This window comes from Triticum urartu, chromosome 5 (assembly GCF_003073215.2).
Source record: "Triticum urartu cultivar G1812 chromosome 5, Tu2.1, whole genome shotgun sequence".
NCBI lineage: Eukaryota > Viridiplantae > Streptophyta > Magnoliopsida > Poales > Poaceae > Triticum > Triticum urartu.
This window is the reverse complement of record NC_053026.1, coordinates 655,810,122-655,830,103: the sequence shown is the minus strand read 5'-3', so window position 1 is coordinate 655,830,103 and position 19,982 is coordinate 655,810,122. Positions and strand designations below refer to the sequence as shown.

At 47.9% G+C, this 19,982-nt stretch overlaps 2 protein-coding genes and 1 non-coding gene across 3 annotated transcripts; 1 reads left to right on the top strand and 2 right to left on the bottom strand.

The window, feature by feature from the left end:
• Nucleotides 1–7,504: 7,504 nt before the first annotated feature.
• On the bottom strand, nt 7,505–7,576 carry TRNAT-UGU. Its single transcript has one exon. It is a non-coding gene; the product is annotated as a tRNA-Thr (tRNA).
• Nucleotides 7,577–7,734: 158 nt separating this feature from the next.
• Nucleotides 7,735–10,372, bottom strand: LOC125507647 (protein WEAK CHLOROPLAST MOVEMENT UNDER BLUE LIGHT 1-like; the record flags this gene model as incomplete). Its single annotated transcript, XM_048672163.1, has 3 exons — nt 7,735–9,680; nt 9,780–10,103; nt 10,187–10,372. Coding segments are annotated over 3 exons (2,286 nt in total), but the record flags the coding sequence as incomplete, so codon positions are not given.
• Nucleotides 10,373–10,534: 162 nt separating this feature from the next.
• On the top strand, nt 10,535–14,519 carry LOC125511649 (protein IN CHLOROPLAST ATPASE BIOGENESIS, chloroplastic). The gene is made up of 11 exons (XM_048677076.1): nt 10,535–10,801; nt 11,315–11,398; nt 11,758–11,832; nt 11,928–11,970; nt 12,075–12,132; nt 12,294–12,479; nt 12,551–12,613; nt 12,694–12,785; nt 13,734–13,815; nt 13,915–14,025; nt 14,112–14,519. Exons 1-11 carry the CDS (start codon nt 10,660–10,662, stop codon nt 14,250–14,252), a joined length of 1,077 nt encoding a protein of 358 aa, XP_048533033.1. The 5' UTR covers nt 10,535–10,659; the 3' UTR covers nt 14,253–14,519.
• The last annotated feature ends 5,463 nt before the right edge of the window (nt 14,520–19,982 follow it).

The window sequence follows — 19,982 nt, the reverse complement described above, 5'->3', positions numbered from 1 at the left end:
GATCCCGTTATTAATGACATCCAATGTCCATGGTCAGGAAACCATGACCATGTATTGATCAACGAGCTAGTCAACTAGAGGCTTACTAGGGACATGTTGTGGTCTATGTATTCACACATGTATCATGGTTTCCAGTTAATACAATTATAGCATGAACAATAGACAATTATCATGAACAAGGAAATACAATATTAACCATTTTATTATTGCCTCTAGGGCATATTTCCAACAGTCTCCCACTTGCACTAGAGTCAATAATCTAGTTCACATCACTATGTGATTGCAATGAATCCAACACCCATGGGGTTTGTTCATATCTTGCTTGTGAGAGAGGTTTATTAGTCAATGAGTCTGAACCTTTCAGATCCATGTGTGCTTTACAAATCTCTATGTCATCTTGTAGATGCAGCTACCACGAGCTACTTGGAGCTATTCCAAATAACTGTTCTACTATACGAATCCGGTTTACTACTCAGAGTCATCCGGATTAGTGTCAAAGTTTGCATCGATGTAACCCTTTACGATGTACTCTTTTACCACCTCCATAATCGAGAAAATTCCTTAGTCCACTAGTTACTAAGGATAAGTTTGACCACTGTCATGTGATCCATTCCTGGATCACTCTTGTACCCCTTGACTAACTCATGGCAAGGCACACTTCAGGTGCAGTACACACCATAGCATGTTGTAGAGCCTATGTCTAAAGCATAGGGGACGACCTTCGTCCTTTCTCTCTCTTCTGCCGTGGTCAGGTCTTGAGTCTTAATCAATACTCACACCTTGTAACACAGCCAAGAACTCCTTCTTTGCTGATCTATTTTGAACTCCTTCAAAATCTTGTCATGGTATGTATTCATTTGAAAGTAATATTAAGCGTTTTTATCTATCCTTATAGATCTTGATGCTCAATGTTCAAGTAGCTTAATCCAGGTTTTCCATTGAAAAACACTTTTCAAATAACCCTGCATGCTTTCCAGAAATTCTACATCATTTCTGATCAACAATATGTTAACAACATATACTCATCAAAAATTCTATAGTGCTCCCACTCACTTCTTTGGAAATACAAGTTTCTCATAAACTTTGTATAAACCCAAAATCTTTGATCATCTCATCAAAGTGTACATTCCAACTCCGAGATGCTTACTCCAGTCCTTAGAAGGATTGCTGGAGCTTTGCATACTTGTCAGCATCTTTCAGGATTGACAAAACCTTCTGGTTGTATCACATACAACCTTTCCTCAAGAAAATCGTCGAGGAAACAATGTTTTGACATCCTATCTACAAGATTTCATAAATAATGCAGTAACCGCTAAGATAATTCCAACAGACTCTTAGCATCGCTACGAGTGAGAAAGTCTCATCGTAGTCAACTCCTTGAACTTGTCGGGAAACATCTTAACGACAAGTCGAGCTTTCTTAATGGTGACACTTACCATCATTGTCCGTCTTCCTTTTAAAATCCATCTGCACCCAATAGCCTTACGACCATCAAGTAGTTCTTTCAAAGTCTATACTTTGTTTTATACATGGATCCTCTCTCGGATTTTATGACCTCGAGCCATTCGTCGGAATCCGGGCCCACCATCGCTTCTCCATAGCTCGTAGGTTCATTGTTATCTAGCAACATGACTTCCAAGACAGGATTACGTACCACTCTGAAGTAGTACACATCCTTGTCGACCTATGAGGTTTGGTAGTGACTTGATCCGAAGTTTCATGATCACTATCATAAGCTTCCACTTCAATTGGTGTAGGTGCCACAGGAACAACTTACTGTGCCCTGCTACACACTAGTTGAAGTGACGGTTCAATTACCTCATCAAGTCTCCACCATCCTCCCACTCAATTCTTTCGAGAGAAACTTTTCCTCGAGAAAGGACCCGTTTCTAGAAACAATTACTTTTGCTTCCAGATCTGAAATAGGAGGTATAGCCAACTGTTTTGGGTATTCTATGAAGATGCATTTATCCTCTTTGGGTTCGAGCTTATCAGCCTGAAACTTTTTCACATAAGCGTCGCAGCCCCAAACTTTTAAGAAACAACAGCTTAGGTTTCTCTAAACCATAGTTCATACGGTGTCGTCTCAACGGAATTGCGTAGTGCCCTATTTAAAGTGAATGTGGTTGTCTCTAATGCCTAACCCATAAACAATAGTGGTAATTCGACAAGAGACATCATGGTATGCACCATATCCAATAGGGTGCAGTTGTGATGTTCGGACACACCATCACACTATGGTGGTCCAGGCGGTATTAGTTGTGAAACAATTTCCACAATGTCTTAATTGTGTGCCAAACTCGTAACTCAGATATTCATCTCTATGATCATATCATAGACATTTTATCATATTGTCACGAAGATCTTCAACTTCACACTGAAATTACTTAAACCTTTCAATAATTCAGACTTGTGTTTCATCAAGTAAATATACTCAGCATCTACTCAAATCATCTGTGAAGTAAGAACATAACGATATCCACTGCGTGCCTCAGCACTCATTGGACTGCACACATCAAAATGTATTACTTCCAACAAGTTGCTTTCTTGTTCCATCTTACTAAAAAACGAGGCCTTTTAGTCATCTTGCCCATGTGGTATGATTTGCATGTCTCAAGTGATTCAAAATCAAGTGAGTCCAAACGATCCATCTGTATGGAGTTTCTTCATGCATATCTACCAATAGACATGGTTCGCGTGTCTCAATCTTTTCAAAAACGAGTGAGTCCAAAGATCCATCAATATGGAGCTTCTTCATGCGTTTTATACCAACATGACTCAAATGGCAGTGCCACAAGTATGTGGTACTATCATTACTATCTTATATCTTTTGGCATGAACATGTGTATCACTACGATCGAGATTCAATAAATCATTCATTTTAGGTGCAAGACCATTGAAGGTATTATTCAAATAAACAGAGTAACCATTATTCTCCTTAAATGAATAACCATGTGGCGATAAACATAATTCAATCATGTCTATGCTCAACGCAAACACCAAATAACAATTATTTCGGTTTAACACCAATCCCGATGGTAGAGGGAGCGTGCGATGTTTGATCACATCAACCTTGGAAATACTTCCAACACATATCGTCATCTCACCTTTAGCTAGTCTCCGCAGCCTTTTATTTCGAGTTACTAACGCTTAGCAACCGAACCGGTATTTATTACCCTGGTGCTACTAGGAGTACTAGTAAAGTACACAATAATATGACGTATATTCAAAATACTTCTGTTGACCTTGCCAGCCTTTCTCATCTACCAAGTATCTAGGGTAGTTCTGCTTCAGTGACCGTTCCCCTCATTACAGAAGCACTTAGTCTCGGGTTTGGGTTCAACTTTGGGTTCAACCTTGGGTTTCTTCACTAGAGTAGCAACTGATTTGCCGTTTCATGAAGTATCCCTTCTTTCCCTTGCCCTTCTTGAAACTAGTGGTTTAACCATCAACAATTGATGCTCCTACTTGATTTCTACTTTCGCGGTGTCAAACATCGCGAGTTGCTCAAGGATCATCATGTCTATCCCTGATATGTTATAGTTCATCACGAAGCTCCAATAGCTTGGTGGCAGTGACTATGGAGAACCATCACTATCTCATCTGGAAGATTAACTCCCACTCGATTCAAGCGATTGCAGTACTCAGACAATCTGAGCACATGCTCAACGATTGAGTTTTTATCCCTTAGTTTGCAGGCTTAAGAAACTTGTCCGAGGTCTCATACCTCTTGACGTGGGCACTAGTCTGAAATTCCAATTTCAATATTTGGAACATCTCATATGTTCTCTGACGTTTCAAAAACGTCTTTGGTTCCACAATTCTAAACCGTTAGTATTACGCACTGAACTATCACGTAGTCATCAAAATGTGTATGTCAGATGTTTCCCAACATCTACAGACGACGCTCGAGGTTCAGCACACTGAGCGGTGCATTAAGGACATAATCCTTCTGTGTAGCAATGAGGACAATCCTCAGTTTACGGACCCAGTTCGCATAATTGCTACTATCAACTCTCAACTAAATTTTCTCTAGGAACATATCTAAAACAGTAGAACCAAAGCGTGAGCTACGACATAATTTGCAAAGACCTTTTGACTATGTTCATGATAATTAAGTTCATCTAATCAAATTATTCAATGAACTCCCACTTAGATAGACATCCCTCTAGTCATCTAAGTGATACATGATCCGAGTCAACTAGGCCGTGTCCGATCATCACGTGAGACGGACTAGTCATCATCGGTGAACATCTTCATGTTGATCGTATCCACTATATGACTCATGTTCGACCTTTCGGTCTTCCGTGTTCCGAGGCCATGTCTGTACATGCTAGGCTCGTCAACTTAACCTAAGTGTATTGCGTGTGTAAATCTGACCGCCATGCGCCTCCACAAGAACGTAGCCAGAGGTGGCGGCGCGGCTAGAGGACGGCAGTCTACGAGAGTGTACTGTGGGAGCAAGAGGATCGCCGAACCGCGGCGCCGACGTATCGGCGCAGCGGGGAGGGAGGCTTTGGCGGAGCGAATGGAGTGGAGGGGGACAGAGGGGAGGTGTTGGGGATCGTAGCAGAAATTTAAAATTTTCTACGCATCACCAAGATCAATCTATGGAGTCATCTAGCAACGAGAGGGAGAGGAGTGCATATACATACCCTTGTAGATCGCTAAGCGGAAGCGTTCAAGAGAACGGGGTTGATGGAGTCGTACTCGTCGTGATCCAAATCACCGATGATCCTAGCACCGAACGGACGGCACCTCCGCGTTCAACACACGTATGGAGCGGAGACGTCTCCTCCTTCTTGATCCAGCAAGGGGGGAGGAGAAGTTGAAGGAGATCCATGCTAGGCTCGTCAACTTAACCTAAGTGTATTGCGTGTGTAAATCTGACCGCCGTGCGCCTCCACAAGAACGTAGCCAGAGGTGGCGGCGCGGCTAGAGGACGGCAGTCTACGAGAGTGTACTGTGGGAGCAAGAGGATCGCCGAACCGCGGCGCCGACGTATCGGCGCAGCGGGGAGGGAGGCTTTGGCGGAGCGAATGGAGTGGAGGGGGACAGAGGGGAGGTGTTGGGGATCGTAGCAGAAATTTAAAATTTTCTACGCATCACCAAGATCAATCTATGGAGTCATCTAGCAACGAGAGGGAGAGGAGTGCATATACATACCCTTGTAGATCGCTAAGCGGAAGCGTTCAAGAGAACGGGGTTGATGGAGTCGTACTCGTCGTGATCCAAATCACCGATGATCCTAGCACCGAACGGACGGCACCTCCGCGTTCAACACACGTATGGAGCGGAGACGTCTCCTCCTTCTTGATCCAGCAAGGGGGGAGGAGAAGTTGAAGGAGATCCAGCAGCACGACGGCGTGGTGGTGGAAGTAGCGGGATCCCGGCAGGGTTTCGCCAAGCGCAAGCGGGAAGGAAGAGGTGTCACGGGAGGGAGGGAGGCGCCAGGGCTTGGGTGCTGCTGCCCTCCCTCCCCTCCACTATATATAGGGGCCCTAGGGGGCGCCGGCCCCTAGAGATCCCATCTAATGGGAGGGGCGGCGGCCTAGGGGGTGGCTTGGCCCCCAAGCCAGGTGGAGGCGCCCCCACCCCTTTAGGGTTTCCAACCCTAGGCGCAAGAGAGGCCCAAGGGTGGCGCACCAGCCCACTAGGGGCTGGTTCCCAGGTCACTTCAGCCCATGGGGCCCTCCGAGATAGGTGGCCCCACCCGGTGGACCCTCGAGACCCTTCCGGTGGTTCCGGTACAATATCGGTGACCCAGAAACTGGACTTCCTATATATATATCTTTACCTCCGGACCATTCCAGAACTCCTCGTGACGTCCGGGATCTCATCCGGGACTCCGAACAACTTTCGGTTAACCGCATACTAATATCTCTACAACTCTAGCGTCACCGAACCTTAAGTGTGTAGACCCTACGGGTTCGGGAGACACGTAGACATGACAGAGACAACTCTCATGTTGGCTCCCACATGCTCCACGATGATCTCATCGGATGAACCACGATGTCGAGGATTCAATCAATCCCATATACAATTCCCTTTGTCTACTGGTATAGTACTTGCTCGAGATTCGATCGTCGGTATCCCGATACCTTGTTCAATCTCGTTACCGGCAAGTCTCTTTACTCGTTCCGTAACACATCATCCCGTGATCAACTCCTTGGTCACATTGTGCACATTATGATGATGTCCTACTGAGTGGGCCCAGAGATACCTCTTCGTTTACATGGAGTGACAAATCCCAGTCTCGATTCGTGCCAACCCAACAAACACTTTCGGAGATACCTGTAGTGTACCTTTATAGCCACCCAGTTACGTTGTGACGTTTGGCACACCCAAAGCACTCCTACGGCATCCGGGAGTTGCACAATCTCATGGTCTAAGGAAATGATACTTGACATTAGAAAAGCTTTAGCAAACGAACTACACGATCTTGTGCTAGGCTTAGGATTGGGTCTTGTCCATCACATCATTCTCCTAATGATGTGATCCCGTTATCAACGACATCCAATGTCCATGGTCAGGAAACCGTAACCATCTATTGATCAACGAGCTAGTCAACTAGAGGCTTACTAAGGACATGGTGTTGTCTATTTATCCACACATGTATCTGAGTTTCCTATCAATACAATTCTAGCATGGATAATAAACGATTATCATGAATAAGGAAATATAATAATAACCAATTTATTATTGCCTCTAGGGCATATTTCCAACAGCAACACCTTCTCCTTGATTATGATGGAGGGATCAATGGTCATATACACAATCTACTTAACAACGTTGGAAATGGTTGGTCCTCTTTCATCATGCTCTATAGCATTCCTAGCTATCCAAACCGACCAGGAACCACACTAAATATTCTCTATGTTCATAGGGATAAAGTTTGTTATTAATCTCTCCACATCCCGTCTTCCCAATATTGGGTCAATCAGATCTTCCACCATCACCGCATTCCCATTAGGGGGTCCGACAGTTGGTTTGAAACCAGGATTATGATCAGGGATCCATGGCTCCTCCCAAACTCTTGTTGAACTATCATCCCCAATGGCCAAGAAAAATAGCTCGCCAAGTATGCGATGAATTCCTTCTCTTCGTAGCCGACATGAAATAAATATCATGGTTGAGTCAGACTACGTGGAGGTAGTCACATGGCAAGGCAACAACTCCATTGAACTGGCAACGATGATCTACAAAGAGTGCACTTTTTTAGTTCACATCTTTAATCATGTCAATCTACAAAGATTGCTCCTTTTTAGTTCACATCTTTAATCATGTCATTATAAACCATCATTGTCCTAGATAGGCGAATGGGGCCGCTGGTATTTTAGCTACCCAACCGGGGAAATCACATAACATTTGTTTGCGGCGTGGATCCACTGGATTTTATAGTTCATGTATTGGCGATTTGTTGACATTTAAAAGTACCATTTGAGATTAAAGAAAAATGGTGATCCAAGCAGTTGGATTATAAGGATCAGGAACAAAAAGCAAATGCCCTCACGCAGGATCGAACTACGGACCTTCAGTTTACAAGACTGACGCTCTACCACTGAGCTATAAGGGCCTTGTTGACGTTACTTTGAATTAATTCTATGTATAAGCGAGCAAAACCTCTTGTGACACGCCGACAACAACATGCATGTGTCATGTTACATACTGAAATTTGCACCACAGAAATCAACTTTCATTTGCAAGTAGCCATCACAGCACCGAGCCAAAAAATTCTCATGATCATCTTTGTTAGACCAAAAACCATTTACAAAAAGAGTCACTTGTATACGATGATCATCTCATCTCATGATCCACCTCTTTGATCAATACACATGTATGGCGTATCAGTATTATCATCACAGCCAGCAACGAAGCTGATCCGGCGCCGAGCAACAAGACGATCACTTGCCGTTCCATGTCTGCGCTCTCTTCTTGGCCAAGAACATGACCATGCGCGGGAAGAAGGGCTTCTTCTGCCCCGCCTCGTCCGCCGCCGCCATCGCCGCCATGTCCGCCCTCGGCATGTACCCGGCCCTCGGGCTCAGGATGTGCGGGTTCCCGCCGCGCCCGTCGCCGCGCTCGAACGTCGAGATCTCCGCCAGCCCCGCGCGGGGCGACGCCGTCTCGCTGCCCGCGCGCCGCCGCAGCTCCGCCTGCAGCTGCCGCTCCGCCGCCAGCTTCGCCGACTCGGCCTGCTCGCACTCCTCCGTCGCCGCCCGCAGCGTCTGCCTCCTCAGCTCCGTGTCCCTCCCCAGCTTCGCCACCTTCTGCTGGCTCCGCGCCTCCGCGTCCTTGGCCTCCTTCACCTGCCTCAGCGCCTCCGCCACCCGCTCGCCGGCCGCCTCCTCCGTCCCCCGCGCCCTCCGGCTCAGCTCCTCGTACTCCTCCGTGGTCAACGCCACGCAGTCTTCGGGGACTTGGGTCTGCGCGCTCTGGCTGGCGTCCTGCTGCTGCAGCAGCGCGTCCGCCGACGCCGCGGCGGTCTCCGCCGACGCCTTCGCGGCGAGTACCTCCCGCAGCACGGCCTCCAGCCGCGCCTCCGTGGCCTGGACCGCGGCCCTCGCCACGCGCGCGTCTTCCCTGGCCGCGGCGACTTCCTCCTGCGTCGCCCGTGCGCTAGCCTTGGCTCGCTCCGCCTCTCGCCGTGCATCGTCAAGCTGTTCGGGCGTCGTGCTCCTCCTTTCGTCCCTGTCCCTCGCTCTTGCCTGCGCCGCGGCGAGCTCGGTGGTCACCCGGCTCAGCTCCTCCTCCAGCGACGGGATGGACGCGGACGACGACGTGCTCTGCTTCTGCCGTAGCGCGGCGAGCTCCGCCTTCTCCTTCTCCAGGTCTGCGCGCAGCGACGCGGCGGCGATGTGCAGGATCTTGGTCTCGTCCTTGGCCTTCCCGACGCTCTCCATCGCCTCCTCGAGCTCCTTCTTCGCCTTGCCCACCATCCCCGGCGTCTGTTTATCCTCCTCCTCGCTGGCCCCTTGGACCGCGCGCGCGAACAGCTCGGCTCTGAGGGTCGCGAGATGCTCGGAAGCCGCGGCCAGCTGGGACTCGAGGTCGCCGGCCGCGGCCAGCTCATCCCTCAGCCTCCGCACCTCCATCTCAGCTTCCTCTAGCTGGTTCTGCCACCGCACCTTGTGCTCCCGCCACGCCAACGCCAGCCTCATCCTCTTCTCCTCCGCCGCGTCGTGGGCGGCGCGCGCGGACTCCAGCTCGGCCCTGAGCACATCGAACTCCGCGGCGGCCTCCCTGAGGGCCTCGGCGGCCTGCACCGCCTCGCCAGCAGTGTCCTTTACCCTTGCCGCCGCGGCGCTGGCCTCCTCCGCGACGGCGTCCCGCTCCTTCCTGAGCGCGTCCATCTCGGCCCTGGCCGCGCGCAGGTCGGCGAGCGCGGCGGCGTGGCGGCCCCGGACGGAGTCGAGCTCGGCCTTGGCGGCGGCGCGCTCCCGGGCGCCCTTCTCCAGCTTGCGCAGGCGGAGCTTGGCGAGCTCCGAGTCCTTGCGCGCCTGCGCCTCGGCGATCTGCGCGCGCTTGACGGTGAGCCAGAGGTCGTCGATCTCGCCGGTGGCGCCCATGAGGTCCTGCTGCGCCTCCGCCCGGCCGGCGTCCGCCTCCCGCGTGCGGCGCTGGTACTCCGCGGCCTCCGCGTGCACCACGACGAGCTCCTCCTCGGCCTGCTGCCGCCGCTGCACGAAGGAAGCAAAGCAGTGAGACAGACCGACAGACAGACGGACGGACGGAGCAGATAGTCATGATCGACGGAGCGGATGACATAGGGGAGGGACCTCTCTCCAGTCGAGGATGCCGCCGAACTTGGAGACGGCGCCGCGGACGGGGTCGACGGGCGCGGCGGAGTCGATGACGCGGACGAAGCGGTCGGCGATGTCGGAGGCCGTGTAGGCCCCCGGGCCGCCCTCGCCGTCGCCGTCGTCGTCTTCTTGGTGGTGGGTGTCGAAGAAGTCGGCGTCCTCGGAGCTGACGCGGGAGATGGACGCCGGCGCCGGGCCGCTGCTGGGCCCTTCCATGCTAGAGCTAGGCTCCTCCATCCCGCAGCATAGGCGTAGGACGTGGAAGAAGCACCTCCTGACCGCACCCACGCTCCCAGGTTCCTGCAGCAATGCGGAGGCCGAGCTTGATTGAAGCCTGGCGAGCAATCCATGGAGACGGCGGGAGAGAAAGACATGTTAATCACCTGGGCTGTTGGCTTGATCGTTCCTATTGAGCTGTCGCCGGCGGGGAGGGGAGCGGCACGTCGAGGAGGGGAGAGAGGGATAGGCTCTGGTTTGGTCGGTGTGGGTGGGAGGCGGGGGGAGGAAGGAGAATAGTGTGGCGGGGAGACGATGGCGCGCGCGAGCCGCGGAGCCTCTCCTCCTGGCACTCACGTCACGCGCGGATTGGTTTTTTTTTTTGGTGAATGGGTGGGTGGGTGAGGGAGGGAATCTGGAAATCCTGGGCCGGAATTCGGCAGCCATTGGATCGATATCTCGGCTCTCTCCTGGGCCGTAGGTGGGAGCGCGGTCCCCGTCTCGTCGGATCGGGACAGCTTTGTTTGTTTGGCCCAACCCAAACGAAGCCAGCGTGAGGCCAGCAGCGCCCCGTGTCGCCGCAGCCCTCCCAGTCCCAGCGCCGCTCGCTCCGCCGCCCGCCCACCCCGGCCACGGCGAGATGAGGCCCGCGGCGGCCGCGGCCGCATCCGTGCTGCAGGCGCCACGCCGCGCGCTCGGAGGGGTGTCGTTCGTCGCCGCCCGCTGCGCCTCCTCCTCCTCCTCTGTCGCCGCCGCCGCCGCCGCCGCCGCCACTGCGTACGGTGAGGCCTCCTCCTCCTCCTTCTTATGGATGTTAGTTCGTTCCCGGCGTTTTATCTGGCTTCCCGATGATTGCGGCCAGTTGATTCGAGGAATCGAGTAGTACGCGCTGCTTACAGAGGGATGGATTCTTCATTCCTAGGCTTAGTTTGCCATCCAAATGAATCTAACAAATACATACTAGTACTAGTATAGATGGTTACTGATTGATTGATGGGTTCCTGCTATGGCATTAGAGTCGGGGAGCCGGCTGGATCCAGAATGTCATATTGGTTATAGACTCGTATCCTTTCTTCTAGGAAATAGGAATGGACCTCAACTACCATTTTCCAGAAATGTGGTTACTCTCTAGTAGACTGTTTGAGCAGAACCCAGCGGAGTTGTAGCTTAACAGACCACATTTCTGCCTGTGCTGCTCTGCTGCTTGCATCATCCATGCAATTACTCTGCTCTGCTTCTTTTCCTTTTGCTAGCCGACATTTCTGACACTTCTTAGTTCCTTCTGAATTTTGCAGATCATGTGTCGTTTGTCAAGGAAGTCGCCGTGACCGATCCCCCAGAGCATCTGAACTCTTTACTGAATGTGCTTCATGCACGAGGTACGACTTCGCATATCTCAGTAAGATCTTTCATTTCCATGGATTCTTCTGTCGTGCCAACAGACCCTTTGTCATGCAAACTGAAATCATCTACTACCTCTATAAACAAATATAACGCTCTTATATTTCTTTACAGAGGGAGTATCTATTATTGGGCAATGCTTAATGGGTTTCAGCAGCATCAACAACTGCCATCTCATTGTCTTTCTTAATCTAGTTAAAGTTTTAATTTCAGTTCTGCATAGGTGGTCTCTGGTCAGAAACTTAGAATAGCACTGGCTAGAGAAAGCATAGTGTTAAAATTGTAGCTCCTTGTCTCTCTTCACCTTGATGTCAAGAATACATTTGGCACTTGGCAGGTGAGAAGATAGTTTCTCCTGGAGCTAAAAGAGGGCTGATTCCACTTGTTGTTCCCCTGTCGGAAAGCCCACAAGGTTTGGATGTGTCTAGACTGAATTATTCGCTTGGACAGTGATTATGGACATTATGATGTAAGCTCAAAGGCCTGACAGTATTAGTCAAAATGTAGGTAACTTGACATCACTGCTGAGATGGCCGACTGCTCCAAGTGGGTTAGTTGCTCCTCCATATACTGTTATATTTTTTTTTATTGTTTTTACCTCTGGAAGCTGGAACTGGTATTTAAATGGTGTGTCTACATCTGCTTGTCTTTCAGGATGGAAATGCCTGTAGTGGAAGTGCGTAGCCATGGGCTATGGCTTTTGGCTAAAAACGTAAGTCTATATTGCTATGTGTTTGTAATGTTATACTCCCTCCATCCCAAAATAAGTGTCTCAACTTTAGTACAACTTTGTACGCTTATTTTGGGACGGAGGAAGTATTTTACTACATGTGCACATGCAATCCATTTACAAATTTTGCTCATATTTATCAGGTCAATCAATATATTCATAGAATACTTGTCGAGGCTGACAGCAGAGCTGAGAGTGGTGATGATTTATGGTCTGCTGTTCGAGAAGATTTATGGTCTGCTGTAGGGGAAGCTGGTCCAAACATTTACAAAAGAGGTGATTTCAAAGAATCGCAGATGGCAGATCTTGATGTCTATTTGTTGAAGAAGGTTGAGAGATACACCTCAGTTTGTAACTACTGAGTTTGAGGAGGGTTATCTTTACTGATATCTTACTGTAGGTTGGACTCTTTCCAGACATTCTAGAAAGGAAAGCATCACGCCACCTGGAAAAAGGAGATAATGTGAAACTCTTTCCTTCTCTGGAGATACATTATTCATGTTTATCTGACGAGATTTAATGTATGCTGCGTTTGCTCTTTAGGTCTCCGCTCTTATTACTTCAGAATTCTATACAAGAGATCAATTTCCTGGATTTGGAAGACCCTTTGTGTTCAACTCAGAAGTTCAAAAAAGGTACTGATGTGTGAGTTGTATAGCATAATTACATGTTATTTCATCAGATGTTGTATGTACTAGGTAGGTTTTGACCGGAAACATCTACTAGGTGGGTGATTGATGTTCTATCAATTAGGCACTCACTGTGTAGTTACACTTTGCATGAGCACAGTGTGCACTGGTGAATGGTGATCCCTAGCAAAATATGTGTCAAGCAGTTATTATGGCATCTTGCTGTTCTGCTGCACCTTTGGTTGTGCTGGACTGAATCGACTAGAACTCGTTTGTGGTAAAAATATCTATTGATATAAGATTGCTAATAGTACTTTAAACTGAGTTCTGATTTGAGAGTTATCTGATTGTGGTGTAAATTTCGTAAAAGAATAGAGATCTAAGAAGTTCTCCAAGTGCTGTGGACTAGCAGGACAACACTAACGTTGTGAATAAATAACAAAGCAATGACATGCTAATGTTTGGCAACTGTGCTGTCATATATATATATATAGGAAAATGGTTGTATACTCCTGAGAGTACGTACTCCCGCTCCTCATATACCACATAGATGAATCTTTTATACCTCTTTATTATTTTTAATATACTTCATTATTAACTACTAGATACCTTAAAATGATTTTCATGAAAAAAATTATGTGAGTCTACATATTTTTAAAGGTTTACATATATACTGATTTGTTCGTATGTGAAAAAGGTATATTGCAAAAAGTACGTCAAAAATGATATTTTTTTTTCACAAAACTCGTATTGGGGTATCCTAGAATATTTAATGAAGTATATTGAGAATGATAAAGAGGTATAATTAATGCGTCTACAGGGTATATTGAAGATGGGAGTACATACTCCCGGGAGTATAGAAAATTAGTCCTATATATATATATATATATATATATATAATCTGTGCTGTACATGTAAAGAATCAGGGTTCCTAATTTTGCTTGTTTTCTTCAGAATTGGGCGTACATCTGAAGCCAAAGAATCAGCTCGAGTGGCTTTGAAGTCACCATGGTGGACACTAGGCTGTAGATACGAAGTATGGTTTCTTCTGTTACGTTCTCCTTTTCACTTTCTGCTTCTATTTTTCAGCTGAGCAACCTTTTACCTATTTTCTTTTCGTCATTCCTTACAACAGGAGGCAGCTGAACTAGCTGGGTGGGAGGATGAGCAGATCGAGTTCATAAGAGAAAAGGTATCCGAAGAGGGCAAACAAGATGATCTGAAGAAAGGAAAAGCTCCAGAGCAGGTCTGTAACAACAAACTGTCTACCATTCCATCATAGATGTCCAGTTGCTTCCCTGCACCCTGTCACATGAGCTTCTCGAACTGCAGGTGGTCCTTGACGAGGCGGCGTTTCTGATGGATCTGGCCACGGTCGACGGCAACTGGGACGAAGTCGTGGATCGGATCGCCGACTGCTACAGAGAGGCTGGGATCCACGACATTGCACAGTTCATCGCTTATAGGGAATAGAACACCTGCGGTTCATGTTTCCTACGTGCACGATGCCGCTTTGAAATTTTTTGCGGCACTCGGCTTCGGAGTTTGGACTGAGAAGTGTAGTGTAGGCTTAGCTTTTATGAGCAAGAAGAAACTATTCCAGCATGTGGATCGTAGGCGTATCTTTGTGGTCACGTCGCACAAGCGCAAATAATGCCCAGTTTATTCGATTTCTTTTTGCCGTCTATGTATGTATATTCATGATTAATAATATACTAACTAAACCTCAAATTGTTGCGACATTTGGTTATTTGATCAATCAAGTTTCAAACATGTCGAATCTGGACAGGAGCCGATGTGTCTATCCGCGTCGGTGGTGACATGGCATATCAATTCCACACTTTGAGCTCCTGATTTTGAGATTGGCAATATTGACTAGCTCTGTACTTAACTGCTTTTGATTGTAGCTGACCACCCTGATGAAAATCAGTGCTTTTATTTGATTAGAGATGGAGCTGGTTGATGATGCTGGACAATTCTGTTATGATATAGAAGAACCTATGGGGGAAGACCAACAAGATGAGCAGCCAGAAGAAGTTATCCCAGAGGCTCCGAAGATGCCACCAGCTTTGAAAGAGTAGTGGAGCCCTGTCCAAGCTACTGGGCAGAGCACAAGATTTGACTGCAAGGGGGAAGACCATGATGGAGCTAGCCCAAGAGAACAGGAAGGTGAAAGTTCCTGAGATCCCTAAGCCTGCAGGTACCAACCATAACTCCTCTTTACTGAATAATGATAAAATCTTCAACTTTGCAAAGTCCTATGGAATCATACCTATACCCCTCATTCCGTAACGATTTCACATGAGCTCAAACCTTTTTGTAGTATTTTTACTTTGCAAAGTCCAATGCACCTTCTCTCTCTCTCTCTCTCTCTCTCTCTCTCTCTCTCTCTCTCTCTCCCTCCCCCCTCTTTCTCTCTCTCCCTCCCTCTCTAAAATTCCGGTGTTTCTTTATTGTGACCATTGCACCTTGACTCATTGCAGGAAACTCATGTGGGATTTTGGCTTAACGTGATACTAATAGCATTTCGTCGAGAGGACCAGGCTAGTGACCGAAATCCCCTCTTGCTGCCGCCAAGGCACGTTGCCAGGCAAAGCCCGTGCGGCGGCGGCGGCGGTGGGAGGTCTCGATCAGGGGCGGACTGCTTGTGGAGGAATTGGAGGGCAGCTACAGGATGGCAAAGGAGATGTGTGCTCGAGTGGTGGTCTTCATTAGGTGGTGCTCGACAACAGTGTTGGCGACCCAGCTCTGCGATCTTCAACAACCCGGCCTAGCGTGAGAAAACATCAAAACCAGAACATGTCGTGGAGTGCTTCGTTGATTTCTTCAGGTTTTCTTTAGAGAGTCTTTGAGTTTGGCTTGAAGCGGCAAAGCGGCAGTATTGTTCCGGTGCAGTAATAATGTTATCCCCGCTCTTTCCTCGTTCCGTTAGTGTGCTTATATCCGGCCGAGGGTGTGTGGATCTGTGTCCGGCGGGTCTTTCGGGGGCTGGTTCACGTTTCCAGTGGACCAGTATATATTCGGCTGGCTTTTGTGGTTTTGGGAGTTTATACACCCCCTATCGGTGTTATCTTCTCCAGGGTGACGATTTGCTCTTGTTTTTGAATGGGGAAAGAAAATAAGCACACAACCGAACAACTATCTAACTGTCAGTCTGAACTCCCAGGATAAGTCCATTGGTAAGAAAAAGCTTTTGTTTCCGTCATTCAGCAGTGGAACGGAATAGTTCGATTGGCCGGCGGCGTCTCATGGTTTGTATCGACTACGACTTCTCGGCTGTCCTTTCTACAAGTTCCTGAGTTTGAAAAGTTTGCTCAGTTTGCTCCGCCGAGGCGGAAGGCCATAGGCGACATCAAGCTATGCTCACCACTTGCCGTCGGTGGATCTAGGAGGAAGAAGACTTGGACATCCAAGAATTTAAACGTAATATTATTTTTAAGCATGTGTGTGTTTGTAACGTCTACACATATATAATAGTAGGATTTTAGTAATTCCTTGGTCCCGAGTTAGTTGACTGAGATTCGTCTAGGTACATCCGTATCCGTATGTAGACACGTTTTAGTGTTAGATACGTCAATTCGTATCTAGACAAATCTAAGAAAACTGATTTGGACCCGTTTTGTATACTATGGTTTTATTCTGATTATGCATACGTACAGAAAAGAAGAAAGAATCTGACGAATGGAATCCGGGAGGTATTGATCTTCTTCTAGAAAGAATCTGATGAATGAAAGCCATTTCTTGTTCCAGGTGAGTCGGGCCAGCTCGCAGCCCCGGGTAGGTGGGTACTCCTAGGTGGGTAGGTAGGTATATTAGTAGAATATCCGGCCGAGGGTGTGTTGATCTGTCTCCGGAGGGTCCTCCGGGGGCCGGTTCACGTTTCGAGTGGACCAGTATATATTCGGTTGGCTTTCGTGGTCTTGAGAGTTTATACAGCGCCCCTATCGGTGTTATCTTCTCCGGGGTGGCGATTTGCTCTTGTTTTTAAGTGGGGAAGGAAAATAAGCACACAACCGAACAACCATCTATAACCGTTAGTCTGAACTCCCAGGATCAGTCCATCGGTAAGAAAAAGCTTTTGTTTCCGTCATTCGGCAGTGGAATGGAATAGTTCGATTGGCCGACGGCGTCTCATGGTCTGTATCGACTACGACTTCTCGGCTGCCGCTTCTACAAGCTCCTTAGTTTGAAAAGTTTGCTCAGTTGTTCCGCCGAGGCGGAAGGCCATAGGTGACAATAGCTATGCTCACGACTTGCCGTCGGTGGATGTAGGAGGAAGAAGACTTCGACATCCAAGAATATAAACGTAATTTTATTTTTGAGCATGTGTGTGTTTGTAACGTCTACACATATATAGTTAGCAGGATTTTAGTAATTCCTTGGTCCCGAGTTAGTTGACTGAGATTTGTCTAGGTACATCCGTATCCGTATGTAGACACGTTTTAGTGTTAGATACGTCAATTCGTATCTAGACAAATCTAAGAGAACTAATTTGGACCCGTTTTGTATACTCTGGTTTTGTTCTGATTATGCATACGTATAGAAAAGCAGAAAGAATCTGACGAATGGAATCCAGGAGATATTGATCTTCTTCTAGAAAGAATCTGATGAATGAAAGCCGTTTCTTGTTCCGGGTGAGTCGGGCCGGCTGGCAGCCCCGGGTAGGTGGGTACTCCTAGGTGGGTAGGTAGGTATACTAGTGGAATATCTGGCCGAGGGTGTGTGGACCTGTCTCCGGCGGGTCTCCCGGGGGCCCGTTCACGTTTCCAGCAGACCTGTATATATTCGGCTGGCTTTCTTGGTCTTGGAAGTTTATACAGCCTCCCTATCGTTGTTATCTTCTCCGGCGTGGCGATTTGCTCTTGTTTTTGAGTGGGGAAGTAAAATAAGCGCACAACCGAACAACCATCTAACCGTCAATCTGAACTCCTAGGATCAGTCCATCGGTAAGAAAAAGTTTTGCTTCCGTCATTCAGCTATGGAATGGAATAGTTCGATTGGCCGGTGGTGTCTCATGGTCTGTATCGACTACGACTTCTCGAGCTATGCTCACGACTTGCCGTCGGCGGATGTAGGAGGAAGAAGACTTGGGCATCCAAGAATTTAGACGTAATTTTATTTTTGAGCATGTGTGTGTTTGTAACGTCTACACATATATAATAGTAGGATTTTCGTAATTCCTTGGTCCCGAGTTAGTTGACTGAGATTCGTCTAGGTACATTCGTATCCGTATGTAGACACGTTCTAGTGTTAGATACGCCAATTTGTATCTAGAAAAATCTAAGAGAACTAATTTGGACCCGTTTTGTATACTCTGGTTTTATTCTGATTCTGCGTACGTACAGAAAAGAAGAAAGAATCTGATGAATGGAATATGGAAGGTATTGATCTTCTTCTAGAAAGAATCTGATGAATGAAAGCCATTTCTTGTTCCGGGTGAGTCGGGCCAGCTGGCAGCCCCGGGTAGGTGGGTACTCCTAGGTGGGTAGGTTGAAGGAAATATGCCCTAGAGGCAATAATAAAGTTATTATTTATTTCCTTATATCATGATAAATGTTTATTATTCATGCTAGAATTGTATTAACCGGAAACATAAATACATGTGTGAATACATAGACAAACAGAGTGTCACTAGTATGCCTCTACTTGACTAGCTCGTTAATCAAAGATGGTTATGTTTCCTAACCATGAACAAGGAGTTGTTATTTGATTAACGGGATCACATCATTGAATGATCTGATTGACATGACCCATTCCATTAGCTTAGCACCCGGTCGTTTAGTATGTTGCTATTGCTTTCTTCATGACTTATACATGTTCCTATGACTATGAGATTATGCAACTCCTCGTTTGCCGGAGGAACACTTTGGGTGCTACCAAACGTCACAACGTAACTGGGTGATTATAAAGGAGCATTACAGGTGTCTCCAAAGGTAGATGTTGGGTTGGCGTATTTCGAGATTAGGATTTGTCACTCCGATTGTCGGAGAGGTATCTCTGGGCCCTCTCGGTAATGCACATCACATAAGCCTTGCAAGCATATGCAACTAATGAGTTAGTTGCGGGATGATGTATTACAGAACGAGTAAAGAGACTTGCCGGTAACGAGATTGAACTAGGTATTGGATACCGACGATCGAATCTCGAGCAAGTAACATACCGATGACAAAGGGAACAACGTATGTTGTTATGCGGTCTGACCGATAAAGATCTTCGTAGAATATGTAGGAGCCAATATGGGCATCCAGGTCCCGCTATTGGTTATTGACCGGAGACGTGTCTCGGTCATGTCTACATTGTTCTTGAACCGTAGGGTCCGCACGCTTAACGTTACGATGACAGTTATTATGAGTTTATGCATTTTGATGTACCGAAGGTTGTTCGGAGTCCCGGATGTGATCACGGACATGACGAGGAGTCTCGAAATGGTCGAGACATAAAGATTGATATATTGGAAGCCTATGTTTGGATATCGGAAGTGTTCCGGGTGAAATCGGGATTTTACCGGAGTACCGGGAGGTTACCGGAACCCCCCGGGCTAATGGGCCTTAGTGGGCTTTAGTGGAAAGGGAAAGGGGCAGCCCAAGGTGGCCGCGCGCCTCCCCCCTCCCCTAGTCCTATTAGGACTAGGAGAGGTGGCCGGCCCCCTCTCTCTTCCCCCCCTGAGATCCTATTCCAACTAGGATTGGGGGGGGGGAGTCCTACTCCCGGTAGGAGTAGGACTCCTCCTGGCCGCGCCCGCTGGCCCCCTCCCCCTTGGCTCCTTTATATACGGAGGCAGGGGGCACCTCTAGACACACAAGTTGATCCTTGAGATCGTTCCTTAGCCGTGTGCGGTGCCCCCTGCCACCATATTCCACCTCGATCATATTGTAGCGCTTAGGCGAAGCCCTGCGTCGGTAGAACATCAAGATCGTCACCACGCCGTCGTGCTGACGGAACTCTTCCCCGACGCTTTGCTGGATCGGAGCCCGGGGATCGTCATCGAGCTGTACGTGTGCTAAGAACTCGGAGGTGCCGGAGTAACGGTGCTTGGATCGGTCGGATCGGGAAGAAGACGTACGACTACTTCCTCTATGTGTGATCGCTTCCGCAGTCGGTCTGCTGGGTACGTAGACAACACTCTCCCCTCTCGTTGCTATGCATCACCATGATCTTGCGTGTGCGTAGGAATTTTTTGAAATTACTACGTTCCCCAACAGT